This window comes from Apteryx mantelli, chromosome 18 (assembly GCF_036417845.1).
Source record: "Apteryx mantelli isolate bAptMan1 chromosome 18, bAptMan1.hap1, whole genome shotgun sequence".
Lineage (NCBI taxonomy): Eukaryota > Metazoa > Chordata > Aves > Apterygiformes > Apterygidae > Apteryx > Apteryx mantelli.
In genome coordinates, this window is record NC_089995.1 from 5,939,644 (window position 1) to 5,958,197 (window position 18,554).

The 18,554-nt window shown below is 53.7% G+C and overlaps 1 protein-coding gene across 3 annotated transcripts; it reads right to left on the reverse strand.

Moving 5' to 3' along the window:
- Positions 1-201: 201 nt before the first annotated feature.
- MYBL2 (MYB proto-oncogene like 2) lies at positions 202-17,122 on the reverse strand. Of its 3 annotated transcripts, none has more exons than XM_067307541.1 (14): positions 17,049-17,122; positions 16,050-16,143; positions 14,698-14,769; positions 14,190-14,282; positions 12,232-12,452; positions 11,921-12,077; positions 10,927-11,196; positions 9,082-9,468; positions 7,593-7,732; positions 6,186-6,285; positions 5,492-5,605; positions 4,798-4,914; positions 3,226-3,372; positions 202-974 (listed from the first exon to the last, which is right to left on the reverse strand). In XM_067307541.1, the coding sequence occupies exons 1-14, from the start codon at positions 17,066-17,068 to the stop codon at positions 846-848; spliced, it is 2,061 nt and encodes a 686-aa protein (XP_067163642.1). In that variant the 5' UTR covers positions 17,069-17,122; the 3' UTR covers positions 202-845. The 3 variants fall into 3 exon arrangements, with proteins under 3 accessions (XP_067163642.1, XP_067163641.1, XP_067163644.1); XM_067307540.1 differs by having other exon boundaries at positions 10,927-11,199; XM_067307543.1 differs by lacking the exon at positions 14,698-14,769 and having other exon boundaries at positions 10,927-11,199.
- Between the last annotated feature and the right edge of the window lie 1,432 nt (positions 17,123-18,554).

Here is an 18,554-nt window from a genome sequence, read left to right on the forward strand (position 1 = left end):
CCCCAGGCTGGCTGCACGGATGTGGGCGATGGGGAGCAGACAGGGAAGCCCCACCGGTCCCTCTCCTGCCCAGGAGCCTGGAAATGCTGTAATCAACAGCTCGCTTTGCCAGATCTCACTACCCTGGGACAGCACTGCCTCCCGCAGAGTATCGTGACACCCCGGACGAAGTCAAACCAAGCCTGAACGAAAGGCTGTTGTTAGCACCATCGTTTATTTAGAGAGAGAGCACATCCCTGGGCAGAGGCGCCCGCTGCTCCCGTTGCGCAGCGCACGGCAGTACAAAGCAGCTCCGCGGGGAGCGAGCAACCAGCTCCGAACGAAGGTCACCTCGAAGCACGTCCCTTCTCCCACCAGAGCGTAACACCTTTCCCGGCCTAGAGCGAGGGGGGAACCACTCCATCGCCCAGGCAAAGCCAGGAGGAGACATGAGGTGTGCAGGAACCTTAGCAAAAGCCATTTCCAAGGGATCAGAGCAGCCAGCATGAAATCCAGGCAGTCTGTTAGGTCGGTGTCCAACGTCCATTTCACACGTTATTCCAAGGTGAAACATGGCTGTGTATTTTTACTTTTGGGGAACCTAGGGCTAGCAGAGAGTGATAAATACCCTGTTCACTCTCTACCTCTCCCTTATTTGCCTTTTCATAAGATTTCAAAACTTGCATCCCACATATTAGCCAGCAGTTAGCCCAATTTATTAAAATTCAGACCTACCTGGGAACAGAAAGGAGAAAAAAAAAAAAAATCCTCCAACACTATGGCCTTGCAGAGGATACTTTTTTCAGTGTGGTTCCCTCCCCTCCACTTATAAAATTTGTATAAAAATAAAAAAGCAGAACAATCCTTCATGATAAGATTAAGGTCCTTGATGTGTGACTCTGTTTCAACATGCCCAAGAACTGTCGAGCTTTCTCTTGCATGAAGAGTTGGTCTCGCGTTCCACCACAGGCCACGGCTTTCCAAGCTCTGGTCATCTGCGGAGGGAGAAGAAAGTACACTTACACCACAGTTAGGGGAGAGGAAGGGGCTGAGAGTCCTACTATATATGTCCTAGTGGGAGAGCTACAGCACTGAAATACCATTTCAAAACACGGGGGGGCAAAGAGAATGACAAACAAAAACCAAAAAAATGACTGAGACCCAGGGAAAATAAAACCTCTTGCTTAGGAATACCTGTCTCACAACGAGGAGACATTCACACACCACCAGTTACTGCATCTCAGCTGACAGGTGGTCTTGTCTAGCTAAGAGGGGTTACCTTCCCTAGTTTTTCAGGTAAGCACTCTATTTCTGGACTACCCAGGTACACTTGGAGGCTTTCACTCATGTGACTTCTGAGATGAAAACCCCAAAGTGCAAACCCACTAAGCTTCCTCATGCTGAATAAAGAGTCCAGAAGGATGGAAGGAGTTCAAGAACAGCTTTGGGTTTTTTCCTAAGCGGCTCAGTTCCTACAGGAGCTGCTCAGCCTCAGATCTTGAAGGGTTAGACGGGTCACAAAGACCATCCTTAACTGCAATTTGGTGCCTGTAGTTTCAGCAGGGCCCTGCAGAACACTGGAAAAGCTGTGAACCAGGAGCGCTTCAGTCGCTGCTTGGGGAAGGGGATCTCACGAGGTGCTCTGGCACGCTGGGAAAACCTATGGGAATCCTGATAGATGCAGCCAAAAGATACACAGTCCCCAGCACTGGAAATACCCTTTCACATGTACACCAAAGAACCAGAGCTCAAGGCGCAGTGTTTGCTAACATTAAAATGCCCCATACAGCCACAGCTTGGCAACTAGTGCTCTCGAGGGCTAATTCAGGTCCAGCCCACAGCTAAGGGGGTTCCTTAATAAATATCTGCCGCTGCCAGCAGCACCAGTCTGCTACCATAAATCCCAGAGCCCAGCAACACCACAGGCAGCTCTGTTGTCTTTGGGCGATGGGAGTTCACTGCACACCTGTACTGTCATCTTGCAGGCTGCCTTACTGTCACCATCAAGTCACTTCCAGAGCTTTACTTATATGGATCTACTAGCACTCAGAGCAACATGACCCTGCCTAGGACAGGAGGAGAGATGGAAGTGTTTAAGTAGGGTTTATGTTGAGAAGGGGAAGGAATTGCTTTGGCTGAGGATTACTTATTTGTCAGAAGAAAGAGCTTTTGCAATAGACAGCTCTAATCCAGAGATGGCTGGCACCCTCTTCATTGATGTGTTTAGCTGAAGACAGAGCTAAGGCTGCTTAGTGAAGACAACACTGCATCTAGGCCCTTCCTGGGATCTGAAAACACCAGCACAGTGCCTGCAGGTGCAGTTCCCCCACTTCAAGAAAAGCATGTGTTTCCATCTTCATGGGAGCTACCAGAGAGTTCCCATGACTTGGCCCAAGCAAACATTAGCAAAATCATGGTCCCCTTTCTCTAATCACCAAGGCAAGACACCACCAACCAAGGCAAGGATACACCCCTACTCATACACTCTGCCTGCAAATATAGCAAGTGGTAAAGATTTTAAACAGAGCACAATAAACCATTTATATCCCAGGGATCTTGAGGGTATTTTTAGGCTGCCGAGACCCCAGCACAACCCAGATGCAACAGCAGGGAGCCCAGGAACAGCATAGCTGCAAAAGCACCAAACTCAACAGGCCGTGCTTGAAATGTCAGTAAATACACTGGCACTGGATCAGTGACCAGCAGGATAAAGCCAGCCTGGGCTATCTATGCCCCACTGCCCTCACCACAACCTAGAAACACCCTGAAGATCACAGGGGTGGGAATGCCTTTTTGTTTGGCATTTTTGCAGCACCTCAGACTGCTGTGGGCAGAGAAACAAGAAGGATGAACCTCCTACTGCCCACCCAGGGAGTGCTCGCTGGGAAAAGGAAGGTTTACTTCACTGCTGGTCAATAGTCCAAATTCCCTGATGGGCTGGGACAAGATGCGATTCCCATGAGGAAATAGAGGCCAAACACAGTAAGCAGTTTCGCATCTTTGAGTCTCAGCAGAAGAGCAGGTTAGCAAGGAGAGGGGAAGGAGCTGTGGTATGACACTGCTGGCTGGGCATCTCCAAACCTGGATGCGAAGACAGCAGCCAGCCCTGGCAGTGCATGGATGCCCACATGGGAGCGCATTATGTTTCTCCAGGGCTGTGCCCCCTCTCTCGTCCTCCTGAGGAGGAACAGGGGTTGCACTGTCAGCTGCACTCCTGATGGGGAGAGCAGTGGCTGCAGGGTTTACCGGTGCTGGTGGTCTGAAATGGCTTGGCATTTTCCTGTAGGACATTTTCTCTGGCTGCACTTGCACGAAGGCTCTATTGAGCAAACCGCTGTCGTTCTTCCTGCTCGAGGAGGAAAGGTTCAGGGATCTCGACAGGAAATTCACTGGCTGCAGTAAAGGGATAGAAAATTGTGTAAGCAAAAAAGCTGATATGCCCTACAGGGCTGCATAGTTGGCCTGGCCAGAAGGTCTAGCAAACAAATCCAGCCCTGCATCCACATCAACAAGTGGTGTTCAGAGGCAGCTGTAGGTGGCAAAGCTCCCACAGCTGCTTTGCACAGGGGTTCTTCAGAGAGCTTACTAACCTAATCAGCCTTGCAGGGAAAAGACATGCAGGCTATCACGTTAAAAGCAAGCAACTGTGCCCAAATGCAGCCTCTCCTTCCTCCCACAGACACAGAGGGCTGGTAAGATCTGGTTTTCTCACACCCGCACCCAACCTTGTCCAGGATAGCCTGGGAGCTCTGAGGATGAGAGCACATAAGGCTTCTCCTCCATCCTATAGGCCAAAAAACAGCTGGGCAGTGGTGAAGCCACAAGGGAATTTGCACCCTCTTCTGTGGTTTGAGTAACTTTTCATGGGCATTTCTATCCATCTGGAGTCTTTGCCCTTCAGGCTGTGATTTCCACCTGCAGCCCCCCAGCATGCCAGGGCTCTGGATTCAGCAGTCACTGTGTTAAGTTGCTGGGGGGGGGGGGGGGGGGAAAGCACAGCAAAAAAAGCTGATGCTTTTCTGCTGTTTTAATGGGGTCAAGTGACACAGAGAGAGATGACCCAGGCTCATCAATGTCAGCACATAAAAGCAGCAGTGGTGGTGGGTGGAAAACTGCAGCCAGACAGCGCTGGAAGGGCAGAACAAGCCATGGGACAGTGCAGCTGCCTGGGAATACTCTCAGGCACAGCCTGATGGTACAGAAAAGCTGCAGGTGAAAGGGGAGCAATCTACTTATTGCTCCCTCCCTCAAGGTTTCACCCACCCTCTGCAGCAGCTCAACTCAGGGAGCTAACATGGTGAAGAACAAATTATCACTGCCTCCTCAGGATAGTGCTCTGCCAGGTCAGCTCCCTGAACCAGCCCCACGTTGTCAGGCAAGCAGCAGTGGTAGCGTTGCGATGGAGAGGGACATGTTATATTTTCAGGGAGATGTTTGCTTTGGTATCAGAGCACAAGGCTTTTGTAAAGGCCCCTGATCTCCTCAACCACGTACAAAGCTTGACAGCAGCAAGAAGCTGAGCAGCAGGTTCTGTGGGCAACCAGGCAAGGGGGAGCAGTGGCTCATATTTGATACCAAGTCCATCTTGCTGCCCTCTGACCAATGGTTCCTTCTAAAAACCCAGCCTAAACTCCGAGGAAAGCTCTCTCCCTGCAGTTCCTCACTCTCCAAGAAGGCTGTGGAGGATCCTGAACAAGGATTACAGAACCAACCAGCCCAGATCCCTGCCCAGAGCTCCTTTGCCAAAAGAGCTCAACAAGTTCGTCTCACACCTGCTGCAGCCAGCTCTACCCCTGCTCTGATCCCAGCATCCCTCACCTGGGCTCTTTTGAAACAGATTGTCTTGGGGAGAGCAGGCATATTTTGCTTTGCATCTTCATCCACAATATCCAGGGCCAGAGACTTCCGGACCTTCTTGATAGGACTCCTGCGCAGCTGGGGGACACAGAAACACAGTGTCAGCACAAATCAACTCAGCGAATTCTCACCAAAGGGCCCAAGGTGCACACCAAGCTCACATCACCCCTGGTCTGCATGGCATTAGCACCTCAGGAAGAAGAGGTGCTGCAGCCTTCACCACCACAGGGCAGAGCAGCTTCATTGCTCTCCCCCTAGCATCAAAAGCCATTGATTCAGAAGAGGAAGCCCCTCACATTAGGAAGAGAAGACCACATTACCAGTGGCAACTGAGCCAAGAGACTTAGTCTACCAGCCCACAGCCTCCTGGAAGCCCAACACATCACAGATGGTCTGAGTTCAACATGGGAATCTCCTGTATGCTATATACAGTATCTCCTAGCAGGGTCCCGAGTTCAGCATAAATCAGGATGCAGCCAGCAGTATTTCAAGCAGGTCTTAACCTCAGGCACACAAGAAGCCCCACTGATGAAAAGCCAGCAGTCACATGCCAACAGGCCCTTTGGGACCAGCAGCAGGATAAACACAACCAGCAAACACCCCTCAGCAACACAGGGCAGCCCAAAAGCAGGTACTGGACACAAGACCCGCTCACCCCTTGTTTCCTTTTCTGTTTCTCAGGCTTTACATCATCCTCTATGATCAATTCGATGCCAGCTTCACTTCGGAGCACCTCTTTCAAGTCTTCTTCCAGGTGAGGGGTCTGGGGCTGGAGTGAAGAGGGGAGGGACAGAGCATAAGACACTTAGTCAAGGATGAATACGAGGAGGAAGTATTCACTTCCCAGCAGGAAAAGGCATAACAAGATTTCTGCCAGCCTGACAGATTTACAGGTTCTCCAGGCATGAAGACACTCAACTCCAGATGCACCCCCAAGAGACCAGCATGAAGAGAAGGCCTTGGATACTGGAAACTGTCATGTCCACAGCACCCAGCTATGTCCACGTTAGAGACCCAGTTCCACAAGGAGACCTAGGTATATTGTTTGCTTGCTTTTCCTCTAGGTCATCAATAGCCAAGTACTGCAGCCTGATCCAAAGGCAGTTTTTGAAGTTTTGGGCTGGTTTACAGAGCAGTTAAGAGTCCTGTGACTACTTACCATGACACATTCTTCATAATAAGGTCCCCTTCATCCCTCCCAGCTCAGCCCAGTACTACCAGACCGTACCACCCTACTACTGCCCAGCTCACAGCTCTGCTGCAACCTGTCCCATGTCCTATTGGATTCACTAAGGGTCCCAGGGAGTAAAGCACCAGCATCAGCAAGAGCAGGCTTGCCCAATACATACCAGGGGCCTAATTGGTCCATATTTCTCCAGGGCATTTTTGAAAGGTGTAGGGGTATGAGGAGTGTTGTCCACCACATACTTCTGATCTGGTGTGACAAACCTGGCAACAGAGAGAAGGAAAGACTAAGGATCGGATATGTGGTAACCCACAAAACCACCCTACGTCCTTCCAAGCCCTCTCATTACATGAGCCACCTGAGTTGTCTCACATAGCAACAGCAGGCGCCACCTGCCTGGCTGGACTGCTTCTGGGTGTGAGCAGGGTGAACAGGCACTGAAGAGCCTTTAGTGGTGGCAGCATCCTTCAGAAATGCCAGTCACACTGCTCCAATCTGCCAGCTGCCAAGCACCCTTGCTAGAAAATGGTATGGCAGCCCCGATGCAGGCAACATACAGCTCTGCAAGCCACTGTTACTCTGCAATGCTTCTGCTGGCAGAGCTCTTCAGGTCCAACCTGAGCTTTGTGACAGTCACAGCTGGGCCAGCAGAAGTCCCCGGCACAGACACACCTGGAGCAGCCAAGCCAGTTCACACTGCCTGGTTGGGGGAGCTGCTCCAGGCAATACCAATGACAGAGCATTTTTTCTAGCACAGCCAGTGTCCCCGAACACTGTGCTGCTGCAGTGTAGTGACACACGGCGACAGGTCCACCAGCAAAGTACTCCCTGTTCAGGCCACCCTCTCCAGCCCCTGTTCAGGCCACCCTCTCCAGCCTCTGTCTCATATGATGGTGGTCATTTGGCAGCAGCCCCAGTCAGACGGGACATTTGTTACCTGCAGCTCAGAGAGGAGCTGTCTTTGGGGGCCACACTGATTTAAGGAAATCCCCAGCCCTGCCCTTCTTTCAGTAGTGCCAGTGCAAATACTGGGGAAGCTATACTTGAATTGGGCTGGAGAGCTCACCTAGCTAAGAAAATGCACAGATTTGATTTCACAGCAGGTGATCTTAACTCAGATCAGTTCCTGAACCCATCTCTAGCCTGGCCCACAAACAGTTGCGTGATGGGGACTGCAGGACTGCTCCCAAAGGCAACACAGCTTCCGATGTCCCTGCAAAGGTGACCAATTCCATCCACCCTTGGGGATCCAAGAGGAGGCTTGTGCCCCCAGCCCTGGCCACGTGCAAAAGGCACACGGTGGCGTTAGGGAGATGCATATTCTGTTGCTCAGTTAAACAGACTTTCACTTGCACTTGCAGCTTTGCCCTGCGTGTTTTAGACACACTGACTTCTCCTGTCAGCTGGCTTCCTCAGTGCAATTTAAGCAGCATTTTAAGGGGACAGTTTGCTGCTGAAGGCACAGCCCAGCACAGCCACCAGACAAATGGAGCTACCAGTTATCCTGTGTGGAAAGGATGCCGCTCAGGTGGGGACAAGTGAGGAGGAACAGGAGAAAGAAAGGACTTACGCTGAGTTTTTCTGGAGCAGCGGGGTCTTGTCCCTGTGCAGAGGGGTGGTGACAATCACCTTTTGACTGCACACAGGTGTGGAGGTCAGAGATGGGTTCTCCAGTTCCAGAGTATCCTGTTTGGTCCAGAAGTTTAAGAACTGGCCAGGACAGGAAGGAAAGAGGAGAGCACACTTAGTCTTAAGCTTTCCCAGCACGTTATCACAAGTATCACCTTTTCATAAATAAGGAGAAAAACCTGGTGTAGGGACAATCCTCTCAGCTTACCAACACTCAGCAACTTGAGGGGAGTCTGTCCTACTACAAATGAACTAGGATGACTCCTACTGTGGATATAGTCTTGTTTATGGGCACATACATGAAAGTTGCAGGAAGGTGCCTCACCACCTATGGAGTTTACTCCCTTCCCATAACAAACCAGCTGGTGTGACTACAGTCAGATACAGAGTGGGAGGGAAGTCTCTGCTTGCACTGGTCCAGAGAAGGCCTAAGTGGTGAAGATGGGGAGGAAGGTTACTGTCACCCCACCTAAAGATCTACTCCAACCTCAGATTAACAAACCTGAAAGTCTAAGCAACGTGACAGTTTAGATTCTGTACAATTGCCAAGTTTTGTACCAAGTTGTCCTCAACCTAAATCATGAGAAAACCACAAACTGTCTTATCTCTGCTAGGGCTTTACTTCATGACAGTTAATAAATGATACAGCTTTACTCCTACAAGAAACAAGGTTCATATCCAAGAACCTGTCAGGGGAGAACAGCTGTTTTTATTACATTCACCAGTGGTTGGAGTTCAGTCTGAGACACAGGATATGCACTTTGTTTTCTCAGACTCACTCCAGGCATTTCAAGCCTTCACACTCTGCAGAACTGCATGTTTCAGGTCACATGCCCAAATCCTGGTTCTTGCTGGCCTCACATCCGAGATCCACTAGAACCCTCCCACATGCCACCCAGAGCTGCAGAAACACAGCAGAAATACTGAAAGGCTCAGCCAGTGGCATAGGGAGATGGGGTGAGAACGGCAGAGCAGGCTGCAGGAACTGCGCTGGAGGACACAGCAGTGCAGCAGGCTTTATTCTGTTTACAGACAGAACTCCATCATGTCAATGTATGAGGCATCAGGTGGTTTGAACACCACGGTGCTCCAGCAAGATGTATGTTGCGAGATCGTGTGTGTGTGTGCGTGTGTGTGTGTGCGTGTGTGTGCGTGTGTGTGTGCGTGTGCGTGTGTGTGTGTTGGGGGGGGCATTATGGCAGTGGATGACAGAGACAGAAAGATCCTGGGTCTGCACCTTGTCTCAGCAGAGAGGGACACATACCCAGTGCACTGGCATTGCCTCATTCAAGGGAATAGAAACTGAAAGCTGGCAGAGTTGGTGGGAACACACAGCATTAAGGCGAGTAGATAAAGCACTGGCATTCTTAGTAGTTCACAAACTCACTCAAGCAGAGGGGCACAGAGTGGCCTCTGCCATTGCTCCGTACCTGGGACGGGGAGAAAGGCAATGTCTTCACAGGGGTGCTCTTGGGTGTCATGCTGTTGCAGGAGTCAAGGAAGGAAAGGCTGGTGCTGGTGGTGTTCTCTGTAACAGGAGAGAGGGAGATCTTCCTCTTCTTCTGCCTCTTCAGCACGGAGGGCGGTGTGCCAAAGCTCACCTCCGCGTGCGGGGAGATAGGGATGAGTTCTCCCTTGCTGCTCTTGCTGAGGTCAGAGATGGTGTGGCCGTCCAGGCGGTACTCGGTCACATTAGGTAGGGATGAAGCTGGCTTGCTGGGCGTTTGCCTCACGGGGCTGTTGCTGCTACTGCTGCTGCCGGCAGAAGGATCCTCAGGCAGGTCAAACTGGGTAAGATCACACCACCCATCTGGGTCCTGCACACAAGAGCAACCATCAGAAACAGCCCAGGAAGGAAGGCAGAGTAGTTTGAATGGTGCACAGGCAGAGACTAACTGCAGGGTGGGAAGGGGGGGGTGACATAACTGGGTCTGTGAGAAGCCTGGCTAAAGAACAGCTCGAGCCTCCCCTCTCCTTTGCTGTCAGCACAGCTGAGAAGCAGACCAGGGAACTGATCCAGCTGAAAGCTGTTGTTTGTGCGTAGGGCAGTTTTCTTTCTTTATGCCAGACCAGTTCCCCCATTCAGGGCACAGCACAGCTGCACAAACAGCTGCACCAGAACACAGAAAGGACAAAACAAAACACGGTCTGTCACCAAACACCAAACCACAGTCCCAGGCACACCAGTGCAGGTGGTCATAAGGCCCTGCTGTAAAGTGCATGTCTGAAAGCAGATTAAAAAATAACCAGACCAGTTCAGATGCCCAGCACAGCTCAACCCCATCAATACCCAAAGTATCAGCAGGCCTCTAAGGACCCACAGATGGGCCATTAAACCCTTGAGGACAGAGTCTCTGTCCTCCCACACACATGCAAAGTGAATGTTTCACAGATAATCAGCTCAGAAGCTCCCCAGCCAGGCTGGGGGTTGCAGAGACATTTCCCTCTAAAGGCAGCCAAGTGCTCTGGTTATATATTTAACTGGAGGCTAATCTAAAGGAATCCACGCAGGAGAAAGCCCTCCTACCATCACAGCCCTTACCGCTCACAGCAGCTCAGGATGGACTCAGCAGCACAAGCTGTGAGAACAGGGACACAGGACTGAGACTTTCTGAAATATCAGGAGACTTGCCTATGCACAGGGAGCCTGCACACCTTGGAGAGCCTTGCCCTGCTGCTGCTGCCAAAATTCAACCCAGATTCCCAGTTCTGGACAGTCTCCCTGGCACACCTAGGTCACCCCAGGGACCTCAGCACCACTTTACTGGAGCAGAGTTATTAGTTTCATGAAGCTATCTCCACTGAAAGCCACAGGTGGCCTCACCCCAATACAGAGGCATCTGTTCTGCATGCTACAAGTGGACCTGGCCCACTCTCAACCTGTCCTATTCCATCCCACAACAGGAAGGGGAATAAGGGAAAGCCCCACGAGCATGGGCCTGGACCTTTAGCAAGGGGACAGCTGGGGACACTCCTACACCCTATCTGATAAAGGAGGACTCAAGACCAGGTTTGCCAGCAGCAACAACCTCACACGCAACCTGAGCCCTTGCACCAGAACACCTAGGGGAATTTGCAGGCTCAAAGCAATACTGGCACAGCTGGGAAGGCCTAATCCACCTATCGAAAAGAGGCAGTGGGAAGTCACAACTCAGCCAGAGATCCATCCCTCCCCAGGAAACCTATGGCAGTAAGTTCACTCAAGGGAAAGGGCTGGGCGGATCAGGTCCTACGGCCTCCCTACATTAGCAGAGGAGCATGGGTTCATTCCTTACAGACTCTATCATGTCCAGAGCTTCATTGAAGGCTGGCACCGATGTTGGACACAAATAGTTGGCAGCTTCGACAACCCATTTGTACGGTGACGTGACATATGTCGAGGCATCCTCAGGCACCACGTCGTCTGGGGTCCCCTCAGTGTTATGCTCTGCCAGTTCAGCAGCTGGCAGCTCCGAGGGTAACTCCTGCAGGCCTGTCACTTCCTCATCACTGGCATCCTCTTCTTTTATTTCAGAGATATCAACTGGCCAGTTTGGCAGGACATTCTTCTCCCGAACAACAAAGACAAAGTCCAGCGATTAACAGAAACCAAGGCAGCAAGGTCAAGCCCTGGGGACAAGAAGCAAGGATCCCTGGACACATTCAGCTCCTCCTGCTTTCCTTCCCTTCTATCTGGCTTTTCTTACATCCCCATTCTCCCTCACTGCTCTGTCTCATACACCATCTGAGGAAGGAGTCTGTGCAACATAATGGGCACAGGAGTCTTTAATTAAAGATTTCAGTGTAACAGTACACCAGGAGGAAGCTGAATGAAAGCTGAGCAGGTAGCACTAATTCTGCATTTCCTACTTTCCAAGAGCCCGCTTTTGAAAAATCACGTTTTCTTCACACAGATAATTGCATTTATTTCCCCTCTTTCCTTTTTTAATGGGAGGAAACACAATACCTCTCCCACCATGATCCCAGATACTGCACTGTCTGGAGCAGCCTCCCTCTCCCGCAGGCAACAGATCTTCAGACCCTAGCACAGATGACACTGTGGCTGGGAAGATAACAGCACTACCAGACTGCTGTTCTCCATGGGGTGACACACACAGGCACACATTATACCTCTACCTCCTGGAGGAAGAGGTCTCCCAAGAGTTAAGTATCTTGGAAAAGGCTGGGGGAAGGCACAGACTTCCTATCTAGACACCTGGCTGTGGCAAAGGCAGCAGAAGGATGGATGACAGACCCCATCTGGACACTGCAAATGTGTTGGTACAGTACCTGGCACTCAGCCCTCGTTTGACTCTGGTCCTCCTTGCCGTCCACCTCCACTAGCAAGTACAGCGACTTGGACTCTTTTGCTTCATTGAGGAAACCTCCCGTGTCCACCTTCCGCTTGATGGTGGAGTTCCAGTGGTTCTTCACAGCATTGTCAGTCCTGCAGAGAAAGAGGAAGGAAACAGAAACCACCATTAACAGTGGTGAACTGCTGGCAGTTTCTACACACTCCCCAACCCCATCGTGTGGGCCCAACACATGGATCTCCACAGCCCTCCCAGCCGTGAAGGTACCAGTGAGCAAAGAGGCCCTACCTCCCAGGCAGCAGCTTGGCAATCTCAGCCCAGCGATTCCCCAGGACCTTGTGGGCCTCAAAAATGATGCGATCCTCCTCCTCCGTCCATGAGGACTTCTTCACCTCTGGGTTCAGGTGGTTATGCCAGCGTTCCCGGCACTGCTTTCCTAACCGCCCTTTCAGGTGCTTGGCTATCAGAGTCCATTGCTTGGTGCCATATTTTTTAACCAGTTCAATTACCTTTAAAGAGGGGGGAGGGGGTAGAAAATAAGGAAATGGAACATAGGAGTGGAGGGTCAGTACAGCCATCTTCGGGTTTTGCTCTTCACCTCTGCTGGGACCAGGTAAGGGCAGAGAGAAAAGGCCCCCACTCATGAGAAAATGCTGCAGAGATCCAACACTGTCAGTCAGCTGTACCTCCACTTGCGCGAGCAATGATTCAGACAGATTTCTGAAAAAGGCCATTTCCATGCAGCCATTTTGCTGCAGGACTTCTGTGAACGTAGATGACTGCTCACAGAGAACACAGTTGGAGACTGCCAGGTGCACTGGGTGCAGAGGGGCCCAGATTTAAAAACACGTGCCCATTTCTGAACAAGTATCAAGTCCCACATGCTCCAAGGCTCCTCCTGCCCTCGCTTCTACTGGGAATTTGGCTGCATGAGATCAGTCCCCATCCACTCAGTACTGCTCTGCCTGCCAGGACAAGGGGGGTCTCCCTGTAACGGAGGGTGTTACGCCTCGGACATGCCAAGGGCTGCAGCTCCATGCCCTGCTAGCACCAGGATGCACAGTGCAAGCTCCAAAGCAGAAATGAGCAATATTCTCCTCGGAACCATCCACTCCACCACTTCCCCTTCACCCAGGACTTTGTCACTTCTGCCCATGGATCAGTGCAAATGCTTATGGGCAGGGAACCTGTTCTGAGCCCCCTGCAATATGTCCACGGCACTGTCAGGACAAATCACTACAATGTAACCTGCTGCCTGCAATGTTCAGCAGCAACCCCTCCCCTGCCAAAGGCTTAGAGAGGAGTCTGGAGGGCTCACAAAGAGCATTTCCATCCTGCCCAGCGTGTTTGGCCGAAAGGCACTGGTAGCCAGGGGATTCACTGACCGCACTCACAGGGCTCTTGGTGTGTAGCAGACAAGGAAGTCCCTGCTGCTTACTACCAAGTGCAGTGAAACGGACCAAAAACGTCAAACTGGCATGGTCCAAGGAGCCAGAGAGCTTGCAGGTGCGATCAGGACATGCAAAGGGGAGCTGCAGAGGGAAAGGGGGGCAGGCAGCAATTGCTCTGCTGCAGGGAGGTGGAAGGGCATCATGACAAGTTTCCCTGGGACATGCTCGACATAACAAATAGATGGGAGGCCTGAGGGGCAGATGGGACCGTAACAGCCCATCACCCAAGCAAAAGGGAGAGAAAGGAGGGAGTGGGAGTGTTACAGGGAACTAGACAAACTAGGAAACTTTGGGGCAGAAAACACGTGACATGGGAAATTCATTCCAGCTTTTCTCAAGCATGTCAAGGTGATGTCTCTATCCAAACCAGTTCCTTTCAGCTCACTCTGGAATCAGCAGAGAGAAACAGGGTCTCAGTAGTCACAATCCACCCAGCCTATTTCAGATGTCTACTTTAGACTGTCTACTGTGGCACAGGAAAAGCCTTTTTATTTTCTATTGTGTCCACAGACAGCTCAGGCAAAGAGATCTACAGGCAGATGGATGAATTCCCCATTCTGCTCTCTCCCTTGCCAGCCCACTACAGCAGTGCTGATGAGACCCTGACTTGCCTCAGCTCATTACAGCTGCGGCTGCATTAGGCTGCTCAGAGCAGTCCAGAGTTCTGCTCCCGGGGGAAACAACCAATAGAAAGAATTGCACAGTTTACAAGAAAAGACTTGAGGGTCTGACACCTCCATCGTCTCCACAGATGACCACACTCCAGTGCTCAGATCCTGCCCTTCCACAGCTTACCTTCTGGTCTTCCTCTTTGGTCCAAGGGCCCTTAACCAAGTCTGGATTCAACACCCTCAGCCACCGGTACTGACACTGCTGATCATTGTGATTCTGGGAGGAGGAATCAGAATACCTTGCATTAGACTGGAGGCTTCAAGAGCCTCTATGGCAACAGCAGTCCCCACATGCACATCTCGACAGTAGGGGACAGGCTGTCCCATGGAAAACCTGCAGAAGCACATGGAGAATACATACTATAGGCTAGGGCACTGGACATGGAGGATAGAGACAGGAGCCCCGATTTCTCATCCCAGCTCCAACAGACTCACCCTTAAACATCCTTTGTGAAAGAAGGATGTATTCCTGCCCTGAGAGAACACTGTTTTCGTAATTGCAAACTGGAGCTGCAGTCACAAACCAGAGTCCCACTGCACAAACTGCTGCACAAACACAGATCACTAGTGCACCGAGCACAAGAAGCAACAGGCATACACCAAGATTCCCAACTGGGCAAGGGTTCACTTACAGGAAAGTGACTGGCCAGGAACTTCCAGTCATTCTGCCCATAATGTCTCACTAGCATCTTCAGCTGCTCATCCTGCAAAGAATAACGACATCTACTTTCACATACGCTGAGGCAATAGATGCCACAGGCATGCCCAGGTCCAATGGCATCAAGAAAAGGAGCATGATCTTTTGATCTGTCAAGAAGTTTTTTGTCATTCTACATCTTGGGAGGAAGGCAGCTCATGCTGTCCTTTAGCAGCACTCCAGTGTGTGGACTGCTTGGTCCAAGGCTTTGTACAAGGAGCAGCTTGTACAGTGAGGTATAACACAAAAGCTCTGCTGCTGTGGTCACATTCAGGCCTATCTCAGTTCTGTTCTAGTACAGTGAAACTGTACTGTGCAGCCAGGGCTACCTGCTTATCCAGTCCCAGCACATCCCTGACCAGACAGCCCGTCTTCAACTCAACCACTGCTTTTGCTGTCTAAGTGCATCACTGCTAACCTGGTAGTCTACTGCCTTTCAGTACTGATGAGCCCTTATAGCACTTCTTTCAAAAACCGCACATTTCCGCTACTCTTACAGATCAGGCAAAGTCTGCCACAGGCCGGCTTGCCCATGTGCTCCGGCTGGGCAAAGAGGTAACAAACAATTCCCTGCCCAACATGAGCCCAAGAGGCTTTGATCTCTGCACAAAGACCGCTCTTACTCAGTGTTCAAACCCCAGGGGAGATAGGATATTTTGTAGTTCTCACACAGAATGAAGATTCAGAGGAACTGGGAGGAGGGCAGAGAACATACCGACTAATTTCAGGCTCTCAGCCAGGATGACTAAACCATGATCCCAACACTCTCAGTGCTACAGAAAAGGGAGGGCATCTCCACAGTGTGATTCAGCTCACCAAGGCCTCAGCCATCCTCTGGAACCGCCTGTGGCTTACTAGAGAGCCTTACACACTAGATACCTAAGCTGAAATGGTCTGAGCTCCCACTCTCCAGCTACACTTCAGACTCACCTGAAACTCCTTTCTTACTAAGATCTCAGCTCAAGCCAGCAAAACAGACCCATGGCCTTTCCAGTAGCAAGACAAGACACGAGGGGATGTTGTGGCCACTCAGCAAGGACTTGGATGGCAGCACCCAACCCTCAGGTGCCATGCCAGAGGCCAGGGACAGCCTCTTCTCCCAGCTGCTAATGGATATGATAAACGAATTTCCTCAACACATACCATCGGCCTTCTTCCATGTGTCCAGTTGTTCTCCTACAGCTTATCTGTGCCAGATGAAGTCACTGAGGTGCCTCCAAACAACCACAGCATCTGCAACCCTCCCCAGAAACATCTGCTCTCAGCAAGTGCCAGGCTTTCACTCACCTCCTCTTGAGTCCATCTGACTTTGCACCTGCTGTCCCGCTGTTCTGACACATCCGAGTCGGTATCCTGGTAATGCAAATCATCTTGGTCCTCACTAAAGAATTAAATAAACAAAGATTATTATTTCCTCCTCCAATAAAGATGCAGCAGAGGGAGCAACCTCCACAGTGGAGCGCAGAACTCTAGATCTACAGTCGTCCCCGTGCTGAATCCCAATGCCTCACAGACACAAACTCAGACACAGGAGGCTTAAAGGGGGCCCTCGGCTTTGTAATCTTGGTGTGTGCTAGCAATTTCTATGCCGCCAAGGGAGCGGGAGAAGGAGCATTTCTCTTGATCTCTGCTAGCTTCTTTCCCTCTGGGAGGACCTTGCGTCCAGGGGCTGGCACTACTGCCCCTCGTTACAGATCATCAGTCTCCTTCCTTGACCGCTGGCATAAACAAAAGAGATGAGAAAAGGAGGGGAAGCCAGTCGGAGAACAACTCACCGAGAGCAAAACGGTTTGGAAGGGCCCAGGGAAGCTCTCAGCCGGGTGTCCGGGGTGAGGTTTCGAGGGGGAGGCCACCCACACCACGCGGCAGGGACCCCAGCGAGCACATCCCACCAGGCCTGCGCCCCGGTAACAGCAGGGCGACGCGGGGCCCCTTCCCCCGTTCCGCCCGCCCGGCCGCCCCGGCTCGCCGGCCGCGAGGCCCTCGGCACCGGCGACTCCCGCTCGGGCAGGCGGGAGCGGCGCCGCTGCCCCGCGCTCAGCCCCTCGCCCCGCAGCCCGGCGCCCGGCCGCGGGTCCCGCCGCCCGCTGTGGGGCGGGCTGAGCCCCAGCCACCGGGGGGGGGGTCCCGGGGGGGTCCCGGCCTGCCCCCCTCCCGCCCGGCCTGCCCCTTCCCACCCCGCCCGGCCTTGCCCCCCTCCGCCGGCGGGAAGCCGCGGCGAGGCACATAAAGCCCCGCGCGCAGGCGGCACAGCGCAGCGCGGCGCGGCGCGGCGGCCCCACTCACCCGCGGCTGCGGCGCGCCATGGCGGCCGCGGGCTGGCGGCGCGGACCCGCGGGCCAGGCCGAGCCGGGCCGAGCCGGGCCGAGCCGGGCCGGGCTGAGCCGGGCTGAGCCGGGCGGGCGGCAGCGGCGCGGCGGCAGCAGGCACTTTCCTATCTCGCGCCAACTGCGGCCCCCCCCGCCGCGGGGCCGGGCCGCGCCTGCGCGCCGCTTCCCGGCGCCGCCCGCCCGCCCGCCCGCCCGCACAAAGAGGCGCGCGCGGGACGGCGCTGCCCGGCCCCGCTCCCGCCCGGCCCGGCCTGGCCCGCGGCTCCCTCAGAGCCGAGCCCGGCCCGGGAGCCCCTCGGAGCCGAGCCCGGCCGCGCTCCCGCCCGGGAGCCCCTCGGAGCCCGGCCCGGTGCCACCTCGCGCCCCCAGGCGCCTCCCGCCCCCCGGCTGCTCTCCGCGGCCCGTTACGGCCCGGGCAGGGCGGCGTCGCGGGCGGCCCAGGCCGCGGGAGGACGGCGGGGTCTGGCCGCGGGCAGGGCCGCGAGGAGGGAGAGGCGCCGCGGGGAGCGGGGCAGGCCCCTCGGGCCGGGGCAGGCCCGGCGGCTCTCAGCATGGCTCGTGACAAAAAAGTGGCAATTTGCTGTCTCGCCGGGGCGCCCCGCGGCAGCTGCCCCGCGGTGCCAGGGCCCCGGGCGCGGGGAGCCCCCTCGCACCCCTCCCTGCAGACCAGCTCACGTTAAAACACCCCCGAGGCTGCTTAGCTGTCCACGCGTGGGGAACCCCCCTCCATAACACCGGCAAGCGAGGGGTTTATAAGGAAAACCACATGGAGACAAACCTAAAACAAATCATCTGCCCTCTCTGCCGCCAGCCCCCCGCACAACCGCCCCCAGGACACCTCGGCGCAGCCTGTCCCCGGGGGGCCGCGGCAGGAGCCACCTCTGCCCACATCCCTCCTCGCAGAGGGGCCGTTCCCAAGGGACCTGCATGGGACAGGGGGGTGTCTGTCCCGTCCCCCCGGGCCACATCTATCTTTGCAAAACCTACTGCTTTTTGAACACAGATATGGGCACAGGTTTGCCTTCTGGGGTGGAAAAGAGGGGCCTGAACCCCGCAGGCCACAGCTTTGCTAACAGGTAGGCCGGCGAGGCAGCCCTAGGGGGGGTCTGCGCTGGCCGCGACGCAGCTGCGGCCACGGCCAGGCTCTGAGCCACAGACCACAGAGCATCTCCGCAGCCTGCCGCTCGCCCGCAGAGCGCTGCTCCCTCCGCTTCCCGGCACCTGCCGCCCATGGAGGGGGCAGGAAAAAAAAACCACGATTAAACACCTTCCCCATGTTGCTTTTCCAGCGCCAGGGGGGCACTACAGGGTCCCGAGCAGAAGGCAGGGGTCTGCACGCTCCCAGCGCCTGGGACTCTCCTGGAAAACCTTCGCTCTACCCTTCCTTATCCCTTCTTGCCAGGGGGCGGCACTGTTACACCACGCACACAAAAAAGCAGGCCTGAAAAAGAAGCGTAAAAAA

Bases quoted from the DNA above. Each gene is read 5' to 3' on its own strand.
- MYBL2 (XM_067307540.1), bottom strand. From the start codon at position 17,068: ATGGCGCGCCGCAGCCGCGG. The intron at 7,733-9,081 runs GTACGGAGCAAT...TGTCCTGGCCAG, and splicing joins TGCCTTTCTCCCCGTCCCAG to TTCTTAAACTTCTGGACCAA. The intron at 4,915-5,491 runs GTGAGCGGGTCT...TGTGTCCCCCAG, and splicing joins AACAGAAAAGGAAACAAGGG to CTGCGCAGGAGTCCTATCAA.